At 39.6% G+C, this 23451-nt stretch overlaps 1 protein-coding gene across 6 annotated transcripts in view; it reads left to right on the forward strand.

Moving 5' to 3' along the window:
- The window catches only part of EPB41L4A (erythrocyte membrane protein band 4.1 like 4A), a 296657-nt gene that overhangs the window by 270161 nt on the left and 3045 nt on the right, over positions 1–23451 (forward strand). For all 6 annotated transcript variants that reach the window (NR_198911.1, NM_001435210.1, XM_010808814.4 and 3 more), the window contains 5 exons: positions 7148–7267; positions 16798–16845; positions 18003–18071; positions 18666–18776; positions 20324–20405. Coding sequence is in view for 5 of the 6 variants with exons in the window: in NM_001435210.1 (NP_001422139.1) it covers positions 7148–7267; positions 16798–16845; positions 18003–18071; positions 18666–18776; positions 20324–20405 (430 nt within the window). In the remaining variant the exon portion in view is untranslated. The remainder of the gene's footprint in view (positions 1–7147; positions 7268–16797; positions 16846–18002; positions 18072–18665; positions 18777–20323; positions 20406–23451) is intronic.

Consider the following 23451-nt stretch of genomic DNA (forward strand, 5'->3'; position numbering starts at 1 on the left):
TTGACCTTGGGCAACTCATTTAATCAACTTAAACTTAGCTTTGTCATCCTTAAAATGGTGTGTGTACTGCCTGGTCTGTTTTCTTGAGTTCCTGTAAAGACTAACTGAGCTATAAGAGGTGATGGCGCTGTGGCGGACAGAGCTGGATATCTAATTTTGGTGTCATTGCCTCTTCTTTGGCTGTCCCGACCTCTCCTACACCCTCTTTCTAGCCTTTTCCACTTTTCTTTTAACTTTGTCCTCCATTTCCCCATCTTCCCTATCTACACATTTGTATTTTCAGACCAGGCTTTTTTATCCTTTGATTGATGGGTAGGTTTTAGGGGTATCATAATCTCAAGCAACTTTATGTAAAATTCTCTGTTTCCAAGCATACAATTTTCTGGTGATAAGATTCTGTAGATTTAATCAGATTCTTAAGAGGGTATCTGATCTCTAAAAAGTTATAAAGTGGTCATTATGATCTAAATAATGAAAGATAGATTGATATTGGGAAATGGAGTTGATATCTTAGTTCACTGGTAGGGTTGAAATCTAAAAGGCTGCAAATTTCTTTTGAGATTACTTACTTTTCTATACTGATTTGTGAAAAAATTGGTTCAATTAAATTAATCAAATTAGAAACCTACCAAGTACAGAGAAGCATTAAATTAATGATCTTTGTGAGTATTAGATTGCATTAGTTTTTACTAGTTAGAATTTTGAATCTTGCACGTAAAATCAGAAGTGTCCGTTGGCTCCTCTTTGTGGATTTGAACCCCCGGGCCATTCTTGGGACTTGTCCACAGAGCATGTTGGAGGAGGACCTAAGAAGTAGATCTATCACGGTGACGCCTTTCATAAGCCAGCTTTCCCTGAAAATACCTTGAGCTTAATAAAATATCCTTCACATTCAAAGGAACTGGTCTGCAAAATATCCTTTGTGCTGCTGATGAAAATCAGCTCTCCTTTAGGCATTCACTGGGATCTGTGGATTACTCAGTCATTAGCTTTGATGTGTTGCTAGGCTTTTAGGATTTGAAGTGGGAGATTTGGAGGAGGTGGGGGCAGTGAGGCAGAGAACCCGTCTGGTGTTTTTTGCATAAGCATAAAAGTGGAAGTAACTCTGGAGCCTGGCAAAAATTAAAAGAGTAAGAAAAATGAGAGAAGCTGGGGGTAAGAACAGGACTAGAATAAATTGGCAACAGGGGACCATTTGGACCTTTCCCAAATTTCATTCTGAGCCGTTTGCATCATAATCACATGAATTATGTACATGAGGCGATATGTATGCACATGTGTGCATGCGTGTGGGTGAAATAGAGCACAGAACAAAGAATGAAGGACCGTGCATTATGAATCTGCCCCTGCTTTGAAGAGCTGCGTGCCTAGAAGCTGGTTCCTTTACCCTCTGAGTTTTAATTTTCTTACATGCTAAATGGGATCATACCTGCCTGGCCTACCTCATGAGGTTTGTGAAGATCTGAGATAACGGATGTGCTTTGAAAAGCAGAAAGAGCCCTGCATTCGACTGATGAGAATGTTCAGTGCTGCTCAGTGTTACCTGAAGTCCCCATTGTATCTACAGAGTGGGGGCAGCTCCTTTTAACAACAAAGAGACCAGTGTTTCTAACATGTGAGTTTATCCTGCCACAAATGTTAGAGTTTCCTCCTGCTTTTTAGGTGTCTCTTAGAATCTGTATCTGAATAATGGATTAAGATGATTTGAAGTATTTTAAATGCATTCCACAAAGTCTTTTATATTATTTTTCTGAGAAAAGTAAGAAACCATCCTCTGTGGCACTGCAGGTAACAGGGACGATACGGCTGAGGCAGGCAAATCTAGATCACAGCCTTGGTAGGGTTTTGTTGTTGTTAGAATCATAAAACAAAACATTACTGTCCCTGTGCCTTAAGGGAAAGATGTGTTTTGGATGATGGCAAAGTTAAACCCAAGGGTGTTTATTCCACATGGCCTGAAAATAGATAACTGTTTCCTCACAAGCATGCCCTCCTGCCTGGTTCCTGTCCCTGACAGAAATGTCTGGGCTGCAAACCAGGTACAAATTCTGGGGCTGGAGTGGGTAGTCTGTTCAGAGCCACTGGAAGTGACGTTTACTGTGCTCCACACATGGCACAGCATTCTGATTTCTACTTTACTAAGTTGTATTAAGATTTAAACATTTGATAATGGATAATTTAGGAATTCCAGAGCATAATCCAAATTGATAGAGACGACTATGGAAGGCCAAAGCTACAGCAACAGAGAAATGTTCTCAGAGGACTAAACTCGAGGCAGGTTGAATGATTACGAAAATAGAAGCAGAGTTGGGGAGAGGAAATTATGCTGCAGGTAGCCCATTTTAGGAGGGAGAGCATAAGGTGTAAGTGGAAGACATTGAAGTACCTTTAAGAGCAAATAAGATTAATTTATCGATATTGGGGGGAGATGGAAAAAGCAAATGAATTTTTTGCTTGCTGGTCTTCAGGGAGTATGTCGACAGATGCCTGGAACTGATATAAATTTCCCTAGGGAAGAAAAACTACTGAAAAAAAAAGAAGGTTGGTTTATAGCAGGTGATCCCAGAATGAGAGCTGTTGTTGAGAAGCACAAGTCCACAATCGGTTGGGAACTGCAGAGTTACTGTTAGCGATGGAGTGGCCATATGAAGCAATTGTCTGGAGAGTCGTGCTGTAGCTGAAGAGTGGAGGTTTGTTTCAAAGAACAATGAACAAATGAAGCACAAAGAGAAAAACATGGAGTTTTAAATCTGGAAAGGATCTTCACAGTAATTCAGTAGATGAAGAAACAGACTTACCAAAGAAGGTTAAACGTTTTGCCCAGAGATCTCTGAGTCAGATAACAACAGAGCTGGAACTAGGCTGAACTCAGGAGCAACAGGGATTGCTCCTTATCATCCAAAGCGTCATTCTGCATTTGCTGTGTAAGATTGCTCAGGTTTGTATTAAACATGGCCTTTTATCTCAGTGAAGGAGAAATGAATTAAGAACTGGTCTAAAGGAATGTCCTGTTAGGAAGGAAACTGCCCTGGTAAAGCTAGAGGACCAAGTAAAATCCACAAGGATTTGTATAAGACTTCATGTGGTAATGTGAAGAATTTTGCAGAAGCAGCAGAACTATAACGGGGAAGATGGAAAGAAGAGACTAAGAATAGTCATTATCTTCATTATTGTTATCAAATGATTATATGGCATTTCATCTTCACAATCTTTTACAAACTTTAATTAAGTGTCAAATGCAGTTAAAATCTAAATTGCATGGATAGCCTGGAAAAGTAGGGTGTTGAAGTTTGGTGAGATATGAAGGAAGTATATCAGAACTCTCTTATTCTGAAATATTACTGGAAAATGCTCTGATCTAGAGCAACTCTCTTCCTTACACAGTAACTGAAACACAAAAGCCGAGACTTCCTTGGTGGTCCAGTGGTTGAGACTCTGCACTCCCACTGCAGGAGCTGTGGGTTCCATCCCTGTTGTGGAACGAAGATCCCGCATGCTATGTGGCATAGCCAAAAAAACATAAAATGATGGAGAATTAAAAAAAAAAAGCCTTCTTATGGTTAGGCTTCTTAGTCTAGCTGTTAAGTCTTCTTAGTTGTACTGAGGAAATAGACAAAATATGATATGTAGAGTTATTGCCTTAGTGGATACAGGAAAGAAATGTTTAGCATTTTTGAGGTTCAACTTTAAATATAACATTTGAAAATGAATATATTCCCAGTAAAAAATGCAACGGACTCTTTCCCCCCTTAACACTTTCATGACTGTAAAAAGTCAAAATAGAAAACATTTTGACTTTTCAAAAGGCCCTGTATCAATATAATGCTTACAGTATTTTTATTCTTCATAATTTAAATTCCTGCATTAAAATTAAAATCTATCAGGAAAGAAGCAAAACCCAATACTCTGTGTGTCCCACGTCTCAGGAGAAATGAGACTCACAAAATAGAACCGTTATAGGATATGTGTTGTACATGTAAAGATTTCTTTAGTTACTTATGCATAAACAAAACAGTTAACCTCTGCCTCCTAAGGACTGAGTATTACAGTATTCTTGCCTTTAAGGGTAGGATTTTTCCTTTCCAAGTAGCATCTGTATTTTCCGGAGCAGGTCAGTGATGGAAGAAATGACACTTTCACTCTTGTAATGAGGTACCATTAACCAGAGGCCTTTTGTAAGGGTGTAATTTCAAACTTCATTACAGACTAAGGCGGCCACACCACCCATTACTCAGGAAAATGTGCTTCTGTTGTGACTCTGCAATGAGCCTTACATTTTTAATGCACCTTGTTAGAATATTTATGAAGCTGTATCACCGGTAGAGGGCATCTGTCTCTGGAACATGTGGGTCCCAAGGATATTAACTGACAGGGTTTCATTGCCCTCACTTTCAACTATTTGATTAGGAAGATAGAAGTTAAAGGTACAGGCCACAGTCTGAAATTCTTTCTGATATGGTTCTTATTACTAGTAAGGTACTGGAAGTAGGAGTTTTCATTTCTGTTACCAGAGAAAAGCCTCAGCATGAAGGTAGCTAGCTAAAGTCCACAACAGAAGAAGGAGCATATACTCCTTGTGCTTCCTTTGAAATGTCTAGGGAATGTTCTTCTCGCAAAAGTATGTTTGCCTCAGTCAGGTTTCACCCTTGCTGGCACACCTGACCCCTCAAAAATATTTACAGGTTCTGACTTAACTGATAAAAACAAAATTAGTGAAATGTAGTCCTGTCCATGAACTATACAGTGATTTAGCTCAGAATGGAAGCTGCATCTAGAAGACTCCAGGCTTGGGAGCCACACGGACCTGGTTCTGCGTCTATCCCCGGGCAACGCAAGGTGTGGGTTCCTGTGAGAAGGGAGCTATCTCCTTGCCAGCCTGACACCTTCCCACTGACCACCTCTTCCTAACTTTGGACTCCTCAGTCCTGGGGGTGTACAGGACAGTGCTCCCCCAGCAGGTCTGGTTGGTCCCTGGCTGTCATGTGATACAGCGAATGGCTCGGAGGTGTAGGTTTTGGCTATGAAAATCCATATACGTATGTGTTTGTATATGTAGTCAAAATATAAAAAATAACAGTGTCTCAAATAATTATTAATAATCATATGACTTTGAATCGTATATCTTCTCATATTTTTCTTTAGCTATGTCTAATATTCATATATCTTCTCATATTTTTCTTTAGCTATTTCTAATGTTCAAATTCATAACCACATATGTTCAATTTTAATTTCCTTTGGATATACCATGAGAGAGGGAACTATGTTCTTGAATTTGTAAAAAATACCATGATTGTATCCTGTTAATAATATTCAAATAATAGAAATGAAAGCTTTAGTGAGGAAATAGATACAGTTCAAAGACTTGAAGTGTGTTACAGATAAGTTTTTACGTAACACAATTCCTCTTTAATATAGAGAGATTTAAATAGCTTTTTCCTTTTAAGCTACTTTTAGTTTTTTTTTTAAACTTGAATTTGCTTTCCTTTGTCTCTGTTTAAGTGAGATGAATATTTGTCACTGTCTACTGATCTGCATTATAAGCAAATCCAGATAACCATCCCACAGTGCTGTAAGAGGGCAACCAAAAGACATCTGTTCAGTGAAAGAAATGACTCCAGACTTGCCTATTCTTTTCATTTCTCTTTTGAGACAGTTATGCTCATGCAGTCCGAGTACTGGATGATTACTGTGTGATGCCATGCTGCTCTCCCATGTCCTGGGAGCAGCAGTGTGAAAGAAACAGCCTGGAGTGGCTTCCTCAAGAAATTACATAAAGTCAGAGTTAAAGATTCAGATAACAGTTGTCTGATTTTTGCAAGAAATACTCATGGCTTTACAGCATCAGTGCATTCTAGACATTATTTACACATTAAGTATGCACTTGCTTTAATTTAATACTTGTTTCCCTCTCTCCCCTGTAACTCCTCACCCTTGTTTTTAGAAAGACTTGATGTATCTGCAGACTGGGTGTGGTCCATGATGGTTTTTGCTAGGTCTGTTCAGTATCTTCACACTCATAATTGATTGCCATTACTTAAAAAATTAAAGAGTTCATTAAAAAAAGATCCAGATTTGTAGATTATCTTTTGAAAACTGACAGGATTGATAATATTGTCCCCTGACCTCACATGACAAGTGCCTGTACCCCCAGCCCCTTCTCCCCCCAGCTTCACTTTCCCTTGGTTTGTTCTCCCTGCCAGGACCCTGGCCACACTGAGTGCTCAGCCCTCATTCTCTCTTAAACATGCTAGCAGCGTAACCAGAACGTTCTGTGCCTACCCCACTGCCAAGGCATTATGCCACCATATTTAACTGTTTGAATTTCTAGCTTTCATACGTGACCACTGGAAAGACCATAGCCTTGACTAGATGGACCTTTGTTGACAAAGTAATGTCTCTGCTTCTTAATATGCTGTCTAGGTTGGTCATGGAGAAGGCAATGGCACCCCATTCCAGTACTCTTGCCTGGAAAATCCCATGGATGGAGGAGCCTGGTGGGCTGCCTTCCATGGGGTTGCTAAGAGTCAGACACGACTGAGTGACTTCACTTTCACTTTTCACTTTCATGCATCGGAGAAGAAAATGGCAACCCACTCCAGTGTTCTTGCCTGGAGAATCACAGGGACGGGGGAGCCTGGTGGGCTGCCGTCTGTGGGGTCGCACAGAGTCGGACACGACTGAAGTGACTTAGCAGCAGCAGTAGCATGTTGGTCATAACTTTCCTTCCAAGGAGTAAGCGTCTTTTAATTTCTTGGCTGCAATCATCATCTGCAGTGATTTTGGAGCCCTCCAGAATAAAGTCTTCCACTGTTTCCCCATCTATTTGCCATGAAGTGACGGGACCAGATGCCATGATCTTAGTTTTCTGAATGTTGAGCTTTAAGCCAACTTTTTCACTCTCCTCTCTTACTTTAATCAAGAGGCTCTTTAGTTCCTCTTCACTTTCTGCCATAAGGGTGGTGTCATCTGCATTTCATTTCTTAATAACTTATAAACAGCTTACTTAATAACTTTTTGATACCTTTGACACCTTTGACCTTTGACCTTTTTGATAACTTTGATACTTTTTGACAGCACATTTAGGATGAACTGATAAAGGTAACACATGTATGGGTGTTAACTTTAGGTGAACGTTGTTTCTTTTCAGAATACGGCAGGAGAATGATATGGTTGATTCGGCGCCACAGTGGGAAGCTGTATTAAGGAGACAAAAGGAGAAAAACCAAGCGGACCCGAACAATAGACGATCCAGACACAGATCTCGCTCGTATGTGCTCCCTCTTTATGCCTGAATTAAAAAGCTCAGAAGTTTTGGTAGCATGTGGATTCTGGGGCGCATTGGACTGTCTCTTTTGAGGTCTTCTAAAGTGGTTCAGGTTTATCACAATTATCCTATATCTGTCATATTTACTTTGTTTTATTGTGACACTCATCAACTATCTCTAAAGGGGTAGAAGTTAGAGCACAGCCAAAGCAAAATATCTTAAACACAAGGCTATCAAAATCATGTTTTGTTTTGTTTTTAAACAAAAGTGTATATTCAGCTGAGTAAGTAGGAAGTCTCCTTTGTTCTGGAGCCAGACTGTTGGTGAAATACCTGCTGCTTCTCTCGTCTGAAGCCTTGGTCCAGGTTGAACTAGCAATGACTAACTTCCCATCAAATTACCATTTGTGAGCAGTTGTCAGTGAGTGATTCATTATGTCCCAGCTAGGCAATGCTAAGCGTGAGCTCAATTATCCCATGATGATGAGATTGCCAGTCCCCCAGATCAATTTTTTTTGAACTGATAATGTTTATACTTAAAAAAAAATATGCATCATCCAGATTTAGACTCCCCACTCCCACCTCTTGTTCCAAAGCATCTCATTCTTTTTTTGATGAGCAAGAAGTAGATTTATTAATATAGGGCACTTACGAGAGATATAAGTGGGCAGACAAGGGGACTGTGCTCCAAGAACTAAGAGGGAAAGCAGCTTTATGTATTCTGTCTATGGATATGCACTTCATAGACTTGAGTATGGGCCACCCCAGAAGGTGAGAGGCCCCGGGAGATGGGCATATTCCATGGAGAGAATGTGACCCATTTTAAAAGGTGAGAGTGGCCCCCAATGATGCCTTTTTAAAAAATGCATACTTTTAAAATGTATTGTTTATTTGGCTGTACTGGGTCTTTGTCGCTGCGCAGGCTGTTCTCTGGCTGCGCCGAGTGGGGGCTACACTCCAGCTGCAGTCGGCTGGCTTCTCATTGCAGTAGCGTCTCTTCTTGTGGAGTGTGGCCTGTAGGGCATGTCGGCTTCCATGCTTGTGGCTCCTGCACTCTGGAGCACAGGCTCGGGAGTTGTGGTGCACAGGCCTGATTGCTCTACCGCATGCGGGACCTTCCTGGACCAGGGATCAAACTCATGTCTCCCGCATGGGCAGATGGATTCTTTATAGCTGAACCATCCCAGTGAAGCTCCAAAGCATACATTTTTAAAATGAAAAGTGAGCTGGGACTAACTACCTATATCCCTTTATGATCCTGGGTAGGTAGATGTCTCGTGTTGCCTACACGTGGAAGGAGAGATAGTGTCTCGGGTATGGGTTTTCTTTATTCTGTCAGTGGAGGAATTACATTGACTGAGCTTTGAGTGATACATCCTTGCATTCCTGGGTTAAATGCCCAATAAACCTACTATCCTTTCCATATATTGCCACTTTCTATCTAATATTTTGTTAAGATTTTTTTTCCACATGTTCATGAGAGATTCTGGTTTACAATTCTTGTAGCATTTGTGTCAGTTTTTTTTTTTTTTTTTTTAAACAGGGGTATGCTGGTCATTTAAAATAGTTTAGGAATTTTCCCTTGTTTTCTCTATTTTCTGAGAGTATAAAATTAACAGTATTCTTTCCATAAATATTGATATAACTTACCCAGGAAACCAACCCTTCCATGAACTTTCTTTGTGGTAAGTCTTAAAGTACAAACTGAAATTCTTTAACAGATACTGGGCTGTTAAGATTGTGTCCGCTTGTTATGTGTAGGTTTCAGTAGTATGTGTTTTTAAAAGAATTTGTTCCTTTTATCTAAGTTGTCATCTTTTAATAAAAAATTTGTTTATGAGAATTCTTTTAGTGTCCTTTGAACATCTGTTGTGATATTACCTCTTTCATTCCTGATGTGGATAAATTGTTTCTTCTTTTAATTTTCTCCTTAATTATGTTTTCTAGTTTTTCAAAGAACTAATTCTGGGTTTTGTTGATTTTCTTTGTCTGTTAACCACTCATTGATTTCTACTCTTTATTACTTTCTTCTATGTATTTTGTCTTTTATTTGCTCTTTTTTTAATCTTCTTAAGGTGACACTGAAATCTGTGATTTCTTTGACCTTGTTTTTTTTTAGTAGTGTGTTATTTAATTTCCAAGTATTTGGAGATTTTCTACATATCAAATTACTATTAATTTCTAATTTACTTGTATTTTGGTTAAGATCTGTAAGATTTCAATCATTTCAAATTTATTGAGATCTATCTTAAGAGCTAGCATATAGTCTTTAACGATGAATGATATGATGGACTTGAAGAGAGTCATTCTCAGTTGTTGGGTATAGTCTACAAATGTCAGGTGAATCTAGTTAACTGAGAATGTTGTCTAGATGCTCTGTGACTTTGCTGATTTCTTTGTCTACTTTTCAATCAGTCATTGAGAGAGATGTTAAAATTTCCAATAATTGTGGATTTTTCTGTTTTACTCTTTAGTTCTGTCAGTTCTTGTTTCAGATTAGTGTGAAGCTCTGGCATTAGGTACACACATATTTGTGGGGGAAAAAAGTGTGTTTTTTTTTGGTCTACCTGATAAACTTTTTATCATTGTGACATGTCTTTTATTCTGGTACTATTCCTTTCTCTGTATCCATTTTAGCCACAAACTTTTGTGTGTATATGTATATGTGTACTTATATATAGCCATTATACTTTGTTCATGCTCACTCTTTACATGTTGTAGGAAAGTGAAAGTCACTCAGTTGTGTCCAACTCTTTGTGACCCTATGGACTGTAACCTCTGTCCATGGAATTCTCCAGGCAAGAATACTGGAGTCAGTAACCATTCCCTAACCAGGGGATCCTCCTGACCCAGGGATCAAACCCAGGTATCCCACATTGCAGGCAGATTCTTTACCAGCTGAGCTACTGCTTTCCAGGTGGCGCTAGTGGTAAAGAACCCACCGGCCAATGCAGGAGACATAACAGAGGCAGGTGCAGTCCCTGGGTCAGGAAGATCCCCTGGAGGAGGAAATAGCAACCGCTCCTTACTCTTGCCTGAGAAGCCCATAGACAGAGAAGCCTGGTTGGCTGTATAGTCCATAGGGTCACAAAGAGTCGGACATGACTGAAGTGACTTTTATTTTAGGCCTAAGTATATCTTTATGATTAAAGCCCATCTCTTGATCTCTTGTAGATTGCAGTAATTTGTCTTAAAATTTTTAAAAAAAATATAGTCTGACCATCTATAACTTAAATTGAGTGTTTAGGATACTTATGGGTCATATAATTATTAATATTTGGGGTTTAAACTTTCTTTTAAATCTTACATGATAAAAATATCAGACCAGAGAGAGGGTTATCTCAGAACAATGCAATTGTGTGATAGAATCATGTAAATAGTATGATATGTACCTTTCTGGAATTTAGTTTTTAAAACAAACCATAAAAAGACTTATCAAATGTTTGTGGTATGACTTTCTAATTGAACTCGATTATAGCTGATATGGCCAAAGTACAGTTAACAAAAAAATATAAATTTGAAGAGTAATTCTTTCAGAAGTTGCTCTGGCTGCTGAGTTAAAAGCAGATTGAGAAAGGAAAGGAAGCAGGAAGAGCAATTTAAAAAAATTTTTCAGTGGTCCAAGTGTGAGGTGGTTTTAACTCAGAGAAGATTGTGGTGGTGGTGGAAGTGAAGTGGATGAATACACATTTTGGAAGGAAAGCTAATGGGTTCATAGTGTGAGGGATAGTGTGGATGAACTTTGGAGCTGACAGATTAAGTGAGTAGCCATGCCTTTTTACATACTTCATCCATGAGATGGAGAGAGATGGTCTGGTGTCTGTGGGAAGTGTTAAGGTTTCTGTTTCATTAGGTTTGAAAAACCAAGTTGGCGCTCAAACGGAAATGTCAGGTAGGCTGTTAGACAGAAGTGTTAAAATTCTGCAAGATTGTTCATTACTTTATTTAGGACAAACTGGACTCCGCCTTCTATTTGAGTCATGACATCAAAAACCCAAGGTTTAGTTGACAGTTAAGAAAATATCTGATTGGTGCTGTTGTTAAGAACAGACCTATGTCTGCATTCTGGGCCTCTGAATGTTAGCTTATTACCTCATCTCCATGAACTTCTTAGTGTCATGTATGATGATACCATCCTGAAGAGATTTTGCTGAACATTAAGTCAAATCATATATGTCAAGTGACAGCATAAATACTCACAATTGCAATTACTATAATTAGTAAGTTCTCCAGGTCTCAGTGTATCCGTATAAATAAGTTACTTGATTTTTTTCCCCTTGAAATGGGGAAGAGCTGAGAAAAGAGAGCAGGTTGAGGTCACTCACATTAGAACTAGAATTTGAGAATTTAGGAATCTCTAGGAACCACCACAGCTTTTCTTTCTTTTAAGTGAAAACGTAGAGCAGCAATCTGAAGAAAGAAATTAAAATTGTTCTTTAGATGTATCAATATTTGTAAGTGTATGTAGCATTTAAGATACTTAGTAAGCCACATATCTGTCAGTTACTCCCCTATTCTTGAATTGCTATGGTCATGTGTGTCAATTGCCCATAGAGAGGTATCCACTGAGGATTTAGAATGTTATGATATATCATTCACACATGATTCACTCATTGTTTTTTTAAATCTCCAGTGAAAAACTAGAAAATCGTGTTCATTATTAAATACCAGAGATACACAGTTGTAGAAAATACAAAATCCTCTTTCCTAAAACACATAAACTGAAATATGATTGGATATAATTTACTTGAATGTGGGAATGGTCCTATCTAGTTTATTTTTCAGCTTCATTGCCAAGACATTGATTGGGAAACTTAAATGAAACTTCTTTTCTACATGGGTGAATTTTTTTATTTACTGGGATATTTGGAAAAGACATGGAAGTTCAAACAGTAAGTTCTTACAGGTTCAACTTGTATGTGTACGAAGGCTCAGGCTCCCTCTGGTGGCAATAATGTCTTACTACTTCTATGAAAAACAGTGAAAGATGAGGTTGTCAGAGTGGAATGATGTTCCCAGTTACACACAAAACAGAAGTCTGATGCCTTAGATAAAGATTTAGCATGAAGTTCCTGGAAGTGACTCCTGAGTGATCTTCAGCAACTAGGTTTCTGGGCTCTGTGGCTTTCTAATCTTTCTTTAATTCTTAGAGGGGGAGAGGGAAGGAGGAGAAGATTTAAGACATTGCATAATCATACCTATTCTGACCACTCAGGAATTTGATAAGCAATTACTGAGTTAAGTGTTCTGAATGTTTTAAATAAAGGTGTTTTATAAAATTGATTGTTTTAGTAACACATTTTCAACTCTAAATTTCCTTCTATTGGCAGTGATCCCAAAAATAAGTCAAATACTGTCATATGTATTTTTTTCAGCATAATATAGTATACAAAATATAGTATACTATGTACTATAATATGGACTTCCTTGGTGGCTCAGATGGTAGAGAATTTACCTGCAATGTGGGAGAGCCAGGTTCAATCTCTGGCTCCCTGGAGAAGGGAATGGCAACTCTAGTATTCTTGCCTGGAGAATTCCATGGACAGAGGAGCCTGGTGGGTTATAATGCGGTCACAGAGAGTCGGACACAGCTGAGTGAATAACACTCTACTATAATATATAGCACATATTATATGTTACGGAGAAGGCAATGGCTCCCCACTCTAGTACTCTTGCCTAGAAAATCCCGTGGATGGAGGAGCCTGGTCGGCTACAGTCCATGGGGTCGCTAAGAGTCGGACATGACTGAGTGACTTCACTTTCACTTTTCACTTTCATGCATTGGAGAAGGAAATGGCAAACCACTCCAGTGTTCCTGCCTGGAGAATCCCAGGGACGGGGGAGCCTGGTGCGCTGCCGCCTATGTGGTCGCACAGAGTTGGACACGACTGAAGTGACTTAGCAGCAGCAGCAGCAGCATATGTTATACTATTTTCTAGATAGTGTTTGGGGATATAGAAAAAGACTATATGGAAAAAAGAAAAATTATTTCTATGATGTCTTATCAAAGAGATCTCTCTGAAAGGTAATATTAATTTGAGTTATTGGTATAAGGTGTGTATGAAGGATGTTTTTTGAAAAATATTGGGCTAATATTGGACTGCATGTATGTGTTTTATATACATTGTACCTGTGGAAACTCATGGTTCTGTTTTCTTAGAAATTTATTTGGTGAGTTCAAGTAAAACACCTGCATAATTAAGGGCCTTTAAGTTAAGAAAAATGGCAGTTAAAATCCCACAGCTTTCAGAATCCACAAATCAATGTTGAGTTGCACATCATGAGATCATCCTAAATTATTGATGAAATGCATGCAGATGTCAGCATAAAAATTATACAGTTCTCATTAGCATGTAACCTGTGTTTACATTTATTAAATCGCAGGTTGTCTAGCAATTGGAGGAAATTAGCATTTTTTTTTCTTTTAGCTTTGGGACTTTTCCCTGACTTAATGTTTTTTAAAACTGCTGGCATTTCAGAACTTAGTTTGGTTAAATACATGACTGTTATGGTACCATAGCATTTAAACATGTAGACTAAATTTCTGAATCTTTTAGAACCAATATTTATGTCTGGAAGGACTAATGTTCTTTTAAGATAAGTGCTCAGTAGCTCAGTTGTGTCTGACTCTTTATGACGCTATGGACGGACTGCAGCCCACCAGGCTCCTCTATTCATATGATTTCCAGGCAAGAATACTGGAATAGGTTGTCATATCCTCCTCTAGGGGATCTTCCCAACTCAGGGATAGAGCCTGAGACTCCTGCATTACAAGTGGATTCTTTACCACTGAGCCACCGGGGAAGCCCTCTTTTCAGATAACATTTTCCCAATTTTTCTGAGATGTGAATGAAAGACGTTTCTTGTGGAATTGCAGCATTAATAACTTTTTAAAAAATTGAAGTGTCACTGATTTGCAGTGTTGTTTTGGTTTCGGGTGAACAGCAGAGTGATTCAGTAACACGTGTGTGCTTTTTCAGATTCTTTTCCCTTATAGGTTCTTACAAGATACTGAATATAGTTCCCTGTGCTGTACAATAAGTCCTTGTTTATTTTATATATAGCAGTATGTATATATTAATCTCAAGCTCTTAATTTATTCCTCCCCCCAATTGTAATTTTAAAAAATTTTTAATTGGAGGATAATTGCTTTACAATTTTTGGGTTGGTTTCTGCTGTACAACAATGTGAATCATCCATAAGTATAAAACATGAAAATAACCTTATTTTTTTTCTTTTCTGATAATTAAGGTAAGAAATTCTCTTGGCTAAAAGAAAAAAAATCAGACTATAGGAAAATGTAAATAAGAAAATAAAATTAGGTGCAATTCCAACACTCAGAAATATCTGTTGTTATCAGCTTTTTGTATTTTGCTCACATTTACCATTTTCTACCAGTAGGCCTAGGGTTGGCAGCCTTGGGGAACGTGTCCTCCTTGCCCCTCATTTTGTCATTCTCCTCCCCTCCTCCCTCCTGCTATCAAATTATGACATTTCCTTCATTCTTTTAAGATTTAAATAGTTCCTGTTACAGTGTCATTCTATCCAGCGATATTCAGTACCCACATAAAATGGAGCTTTACGATCATTTGGCCTCTTCCTTTCCTCACCAGACTTTGGCTGTTGTACTACCGTATCATACCATTGACCAGTGGTTTTTACCCTGGGATAGTCTTTCCTCCCAGAGGACACTTGGTGAAGTCTGGAGACGTTTTTGGTTGCCTCACTGGAGGGTGTTACTGGCATCTAGGTGTCAAGGCTGTTCAGTTCAGTCGCTCAGTCGTGTCCGACTCTGCGACCTCACGAACCGCAGCGCGCCAGGCCTCCCTGTTCATAGGCACTACTAATCATCCTATGGTGGTCAAGACAGCGCCCAACAACCATGGATGACATCTGACCCCAGTGTCAGCAGTGGGGTGTCAACATACCCTGCCCTTAAGACAGCCTCAGCACTGCACCGTCCTGAAACAAGCGTGATTCCCAGCAGAATCGCTTCCTAACCTAGATGCTATGTAATACTGAGGATTGTTGGGTGACTTCCTGTGAAAATCAGATGCTGGTGTATAATTACAATGGAACCATCTTTCATCTTTCTGTATATAAACAGAACTTTTCAATATTAGTACCTTCTATCCGGCAGTATAGTTGACTGGGCTAATGTATCGTCTAGTGAACAAGATCAGCCGTGTAGGAAAGGCAGATCCCATATAGGAGATTTTTCCAAAGAAGCATTTTAAGTTTTTTAAGCCTACAATTTTATTTTTGATAACAAACTCTACCTTTAACAATACCATATTTTATATGTCTGAGACCAAGGCTTTGTTCCCTTTCCCTTATCTTCTGTGTTTTGACTCCTTTTGAGTGGATTAAAAGGTCTGCAGAATTTTTTTTCTTTCTCTACAAAGGGAAAAAACTACTTAGTCAATTCAGTTGTGAGAAAGTAGTTTATTGTATTCTGTGGACTCAGAAAGACCTACCAGAATGTCTCAGTGATGCCCTTATTAACCAAGAAAAGTGAAAAAGCAATGATAATTTCATATGCTGAAAGTGATATTGAGCCCAGAAATGCTGATACAGATTATAAATTTAAAATTCCACAGGAGAGCGTATCGGTGGCTTTGTTTGCTGTGGACATTTTAATTGTTGGAGTTTAGGTCTTTTCTTTGGGCCTTTGTTAGAACTTAGTTCTCTTGAAAGGACTGATCTTATCATTTTCTCACTAGGGGAAAAAAAAAAAAAAAAACATTCTGTGGCAACAGTTGCTGTGATCATAGATTTCTAGCTCTCACTGCTATGGGGACCTTGAACACCTGAATGCTGGCTTTGAATTTCTCATTCTAGAAAGTTAAACATAGTGTTGCGGTTTCTATTCAAGTAGTTCCTAGAGGAGAAATTTGTACAGTCTATAGACGGGGTGGAGAAGGGCATATGGGAAGACGGCAGCATGGGCCACGGACATGCTCCCGTCCTTGTGAACCCACATCTTCACCCAGAAATGCAGTGTCAGATGCAGCGAAAAAGGACAGTGAGTCAGCGGCACACGGTCTGCCAGCCTGGCTGTCCCACCATTTTCTTTTCCCTTGTGGTGTTGCTTCTACTACGTAATCACAGATCACATTGGGACTTCTCCATGTTAATACAGTCACGGTTAGTTCTTTTGATTTAACTGAGAAGTAGTTAGAAGGACCAGAAACAGAAGCCTCCAATCAGTCTTCATTGTAAAACCACCACTGGAGAGTGCGTAGATTCGCCCCGCTACTGCTAAGCTCTTCATTAAATGGAGCCCTGGTTGTGGCTGATTTTTATGTCTTTTCTTTTTTTTTTAGTGAACTAGCAGATAAATTATCTGGTATCTTTGTGCTAACCATCCCACATTAGCTCTTCCTGTTCAGCCTTTCCTTGTCTGGTATCAGCTGGCAGATAAGAACATCACAGTCTGGAAACTGGTAATATTGTGGCTCTGCTGAAGTTAGAGATTAGATCATTGGATGAAGCATGTGTGCAGAGATGAGTGTTGGTCTTTCTATTTATAGGAGGAGTCCCGATATCCAAGCGAAAGAAGAGCTATGGAAGCATATCCAGTGAGTACTGTTTTTAAAACTCACGTGGTTTGAAGGCACTTATAAGGACACAGAGACGCAGCTCGGGCTGAAGCCTGCGAGGTGGTCTTCACTGCCATCACTGTGTGGAGCCCGGCACTCAGCGGTGGTGCCTCAGCGGCCAGCAGACCTCAGCAGGCAGCCCGCCATCTCTCCTGAGGCCAGTCAGCCTTGCCTGTAAATGAGCCTCAGACAGGCCAACACTGTATAAATAAATACCAAGGAAAAGACACCTGCTACAGGAGAGAGAAGCAGATCTTTTTAGGGAGATAGGAGATACTGGCGAGTCATCTATATCCTGAATAAAGAAAAACTGCAAGAGGGTAGAAGAGCTACTGAAAAGGTTTTCCTTCCATTTTTCCCTTAAATACATACTAGTGTTTTTTTTTTTTTTTTTTTAAGCTTTATTTATGTCTATGTTTTAGTTTTTGGCTGCAGCATGTGGAATCTTAGTTCCCTGGCCAGGGATTGAACCCATACCCCCTTCATTAGAAGGCAGAGTCCCTTCCCAAGACTGTCAAGGATGTCCCAAATGGACCCTAGTTTTCTTAATCTTCATTCCTGGCTTATATCTCTATTAGTTTTATTAACACTGTGTTATAAGACAAGATTCAGTTCAGCTCAGTCGCTCGGTTGTGTCTGACTCTTTGCTACTCCATGAACCGCAGCACTCCAGGCCTCACTGCTCATCACCAACTCCCGGAGCTTACTCAAACTCATGTCCATCAAGTCGGTGATGCCATCCAACCATCTCATCCTCTGTCGTCCCCTTCTCCTCCCACCTCCAGTCTTTCCCAGCATCAGGGTTTTTTCCAATGAGTCAGTTCTTTGCATCAGGTGACCAAAGTATTGGAGCTTCAGCTTCAACATCAGTCCTTCCAATGAACACTCAGGACTGATTTCCTTTAGGATGGACTGGTTGGATCTCCTTGCACTCCAAGGGACTCTCAAGAGTCTTCCCCAACACCACAGTTGAAAAGCATCAATTCTTTGGCACTCAGCTTTCTTTGGAAAAGAAAGCTTTTCTTTTTCTTAAAGAAAGCTGAGACAAGATTAGAAAGGTGAAAACTCACCTGCCAGTTGTAAATGGTGTTAGTATTTATGTCAAAACTTTCATTCTCTTGCTCATTCCCTTCTAGAAAAGAGCTTGTGGATCCATCTGGACTGTCAGAAGAACAATTAAAAGAGATTCCATACACTAAAATAGAGTATGTCTTTGAAAATCTTTCTTAAAAAGTTTTATTAATATTTGTAAATGAGTAATCCATTCTTACTCTTCAGAGGTATTCCTTTCAGTGCTTTGTCTTTACATTTTAACTAAAAGTAAAAATAACTATAGAAGAAGAAGTAGAAAGGGGTGTATTAAAACTAATTATTGTCATTCTATACTGAGGTCACTCTCTCTCCTATACACTGCCTATTTGTAGGTGGTCCACTTGTACTGGGTGTTTTCCACTAAATAAGTACAGCAGTACTGTACGATCTTCACTGGCTGAATCCATGGATTCAGACTGTAACAGGGTATGGGGATTTTCAACTTCACTCAGGGTTGGTATCCCTAAGCAAGCATTATTCAAGGGCCAACTGTATGATAAAGTTTTATTTGCATGTTATGATGGAGGTAGTTTTCTTTTGTTAACTTGTGAAATGAAAGCCATTTAGGCTTTCCAAGCTCAGAGAGATCAAGTTTTTAAAACTCTCAGTTATATTCCTTCACAGTTACAATATTAAGGAAAACCCCAACTCGGTCCCATTCTGACTTCTGGTGTGTTTGTCTCCATGGTTTGTCTTTGCTTGTTCAGGACTCAAGGTGACCCAGTCCGCATCCGGCATTCTCACTCACCGAGAAGCCACCGCCAGCATCGCAGGTCCCAGTGCTCAGATGGAGAGCGGTCCGTCCTCTCAGAAGTGAAGTAAGTGGGCAGGCGTGAGTACGCCATCACCTTCACAGCTCCAGACAGCAGAGCACAAGAGAACTGTCTGCAGTGATAGAAATGTTCTGTATCTGAGGACATAGAGTATTTGGAATGTGGCTGGTGTGACCTAGAAACTAAAAACCTATTATTTATAATTTTAATTAATTTAAACTTACGCAGCAATGTGTGGCTGGTGGCAACCATATTGGATAGCACAGACCTAGACTATGATTATACTGAATTATGGCCTTTCTAAGGGCTTCCCAGCTGGCGCTAGTGGTAAAAAAAAAAAAAAAAAACACCTGCCTGCCAGTGCAGGGGATATAAGAAACACAGGTTTCATCCCTGGGTCGGGAAGATTCCCTGGAGGAGGGCATAGGAACCCACTCCAGTATTCTTGCCTGGAGAACCTCATGGACAGAGGAGCCTGGTGGGCTACAGTCCATAGGGTAGCATAAAGTCGGACACAAATGAAGTGACTTAGCATGCATGCATTGCCCTTCCAAGCTATGCACTGAAGCTTTTAGAAGACAGAAAAAATGCATGACTATTCTATTTTGAATAATAAATGCATCCATATTAGAGAGAAATTGGCATAACAGTTTCTTTTTGAATCGATGGCATTTTATATTTTCTTTTACTATAGCAAATATTATGTTACAGTAGTTTGTTTCTTTGTGTTGTTTAGTTTTTCTTTTGAGAAAAGTAGCTGTATTTCAGCTTAACACAATAAGTGCTATATTTTAAATGGATGTGTTAATAAAATAATTATGCATCCATTTATGAAAGTACTGTCTGTGTGTTAGTCACAGAGTCATGTCTGACTCTGTGATATCATGGTCTGTAGCCCGTCAGGCTCCTCTGTCCATGGAATTGTCCAGGCGAGAATAATGGAGTCTGTTGTCATTCCTCCTCCAGGGGATCTTCCCAACCCAGGGATCGAATCTGGGTCTCCTGCACTGCAGGCAGATTCTTTACCACTGAGCCACCAGGGAGCCCCATGGAAATTCATGTACTTGATATTGCAGGGTAGGAATATTAACCATTAAACTCAGCATTAAGGCTTAAAACTAAAATAAACATTAATAAATTGGGAGATAGACTAGCCCATCAGAGAGAGATATAGGTCAGGTTTTTGTTTTTTAAATTTTTTGTTTGCTTGTAAAATGTAGAACATTGCTGTCCATAGCTCCACAGCTGTTTGTTTTTTTTTTTTAAATAAAAAAAAATACATGGCCAATAAATATTTCTTTACAAACAAATCAAAAAGCCATTTATACACATATCACAGTAAGAAAAGCACATACTTACAATTTATTCTTGGTTCTTCTATTTATTTGCTGTGATTTGAGGTAAGTTACTTAACCCATTGAACTTAATTCAGAAACATTTATTAAATACCTCTCTGTGTAAAGCACTGTACTAGTAACTATAAGGAATGCAAGATATGTAAAACCTGTTTATTTTGCTGTAGCCTTTTACCAACTCAAATTGTGCTTCTAGGTACTATCTCAGTCATTAATTCTAAAACTCACTCTCTGCAGTTCAAAAACCGATCTTGTACCTCCACTTCCTGTGACCCGTTCTTCAGATGCTCAGGGTTCTGGTGGTTCCACAGTTCATCAGGTAGGAAATAATCAGGTTTTAAGAGGGTATTGTATTGATGATGAGGTTCCATGTTTAAAAAAATAGCATGTATAAAACGTGGAAGGAGAAGGAAGGAAGGAAGGGTGTGTGGTCAAGACAAGGCACAACCTGGCAAGTTTGAAGTGACAGCTAGAGGTAGTGTAAACTCTAAAGTGAGAATTGGGGCAAAGCCAATGAAAACAAAGATTGTAAGTTTTTTTTTGAGTCAGAGAAATAAGGATAAGGGGACCCATGTTCTGTTGTTAACTGATAGCAGGCAGAATTACTGAAGTCCCGTTTTATTCCCATTTTATTTCTGTCTTCTCAGTCAAAGAGAGTTACACTTGTTCTGGAGATGTATTAAAAATGTGGTCAAAGAGGAATTCAAGGACATTGCAAAGCATCTAGCTTCCTTAACAAAAGCAGTTTAATACTCAGCTGAATTAGATAGCTATACCAGAGGAACACTGGAGCAAACAAAGTGTTTGACATCATCTCTCACTGTATATTTAACAAGACAGAAAAAGATGGAGGCTATATAAGCTTACTGGATAGATTTGTATCAGTGATGTTTATAATGGATCAGTATCAGCTTGTTGTTCGCAGTGGATTGTTCAGATCATGGATCCCTTTGAGAGGCAATTATAACTACTGTCTTTTTCCCATGAAAATGTGTGTAAGCGTATATTTCAAGCACATGAGCATACGATTCAAGAAGTTCATGGACAACCTAAGAACCCTGACTTCAGCGTATCTGCCATTCACTGTGCTTAACTTGATTCATTTTTGTTAATGACTTGAGCAAGGACCAATTTTCTGTTGATGCTGACGAAGCTGTTAAAGTGTTGCACTCAAATTTGCCAGCAAATTTGGAAAACTCAGCAGTGGCCACAGGACTGGAAAAGGTCAGTTTTCATTCCACCTCCAAAGAAAGGCAATGCCAAAGAATGTTCAAACTATTGCACAGTTGCACTCATCTCACATACAAGCAAAGTAATGCTCAAAATTATCCAGACCAGGCTTCAACAGTATGTGAACCGTGAACTTCCAGATGTTCAAGATGAATTTAGAAAAGGCAGAGGAACCAGAGATCAAATTGCCAACATTTGTTGTATCATAGATAAAGCAAGAGAGTTCCAGAAAAACATCTTCTATGCCAAAGTCTTTGACTGTGTGGATCACAACAAACTGTGGAAAACTCTTAAAGAGATGGGAATACTAGACCACCTGACCTGCCTCCTAAAAATCTGTTGTCAAGAAGCAACAGTTAGAACTGGACATGGAACAACAGACTGGTTCCAAATAGGAAAAGGAGTATATCAAGGCTGTATATTGTCACCCTGCTTATGTAACTTATATGCAGAGTACATCATGAGAAGCGCTGGGCTGGAGGAAGCACAAGCTGGAATCAAGATTGCCAGGAGAAGTATCAATAACCTCAGGTATGTAGATGACACCACCCTTATGGCAGAAAGTGAAGAACTAAAGAGCCTCTTGATGAAAGTGAAAGAAGACAGTGAAAAAGTTGGCTTAAAGCTTAACATTCAGAAAACTAAGATCATGGCATCTGGTCCCATCACTTCACGGCAAATAGATGGGGAAACGATGGAAACAGTGAGAGACTTTATTTTTGGGGGCTCCAAAATCACTGTAGATGGTGACTGCAGTCATGAAATTTAAAGACGCTTGCTCCTTGGAAGAAAAGCTACGACCAACCTAGACAGCATGTTAAAAAGCAGAGACGTTACTTTGCCAGTAAAGGTCTGTCTAGTCAAAGGTATGGTTTTTCCAGTAGTCACGTATGGATGTGAGAGTTGGACTATAAAGGAAGCTGAGTGCCGAAGAATTGATGCTTTTAAACTGTGGTGTTGGAGTAGGAAAGATTGAAGGCGGGAGGAGAAGGGGACAACAGAGGATGAGATGGTTGGATGGCATCACCGACTCGATGGACATGAGTTTGGGTAAACTCTGGGAGTTGTGGTGATGGACAGAAGAGCCTGGCGTGCTGCAGTCCATGGGGTCGCAAAGAGTCAGAGATGACTGAGCGATTGAATTGAACTGAACTAAACTGAGCAAGGACAGAAAAAGCCTGTGCCAATTTAGGTTAGGTTCCCTAGGAAGAGATTCTGTGATGGAGGTTTGCATGGGGGAAGTTTATTGGAAAGTGCTTTTAGGATCAATACTTGTTGGGGTGTAAAAGATAGGCAAGAGTTGAATTGAATGATACAAGCCCCAGTAAAGGCATCAGATGGTCCCATGGGGAGTTCTGGAGCCAAGATGGCCCTTCTGATTCCTCCCACCTGCATATGAGGGGGCTGGACCTTAAACACTCACCATGTAGCAAGTGACTGGATAAAGGGTGCCCTGGGAGGGGGTCCTGACCATGGATGAGGTGGTCTCCTCAGCCCAGGGTGGGGCTCAGTTTTGAGCTGTATGGCAGCTGTCTCTTCAAGCTGCTGGGGAATGACTGCCTCAGTCTGGAATAGAGATCTGCGTGGTTAACCACAGCTTCCACTAAAATCTGCATAATTTTTGATTAATCTGGGAGAGCTAATAGGTTGTCCAAACAATTTAAGTCAATAGCAATTTAAAAAAACTACATTCACGACTAGTAGTTTAGACTTCGCCTTCAGACAGGACATGCACTGGCGTCTCTCTGTCTCTCTCCACACACCACGTGTGTGGCTTTGAAGGTTGTTAAACTTCTAAACTAAATTTCTTTGGAATGTGGATAATAATTACTTCTTGAGGTTGCTCAGAGGATTAATAAGCATTATTATTTTTCAGAGCTCTTTTTTTTTTTTTTTTTTTTGGTCTTAAATTTAAGTTGGCTTCAATACAAATGAGAATTTCATTGTATTTCTGCTTTTCCAACTAGGCTCTCTAAGTCACTCAGTCGTGTCTGACTCTTTGCAACCCCATGGCCTATACAGTCCATGGAATTCTCCAGGCCAGAATACTGGAGTGGGTAGCCTTTCCCTTCTCCAGGGGATCTTCCCAACCCAGGGATCAAACCCAGGTCTCCCACATTGCAGGCAGATTCTTT

Source organism: Bos taurus, chromosome 10, assembly GCF_002263795.3.
Source record: "Bos taurus isolate L1 Dominette 01449 registration number 42190680 breed Hereford chromosome 10, ARS-UCD2.0, whole genome shotgun sequence".
In the NCBI taxonomy this organism is placed as follows: Eukaryota; Metazoa; Chordata; class Mammalia; order Artiodactyla; family Bovidae; genus Bos; species Bos taurus.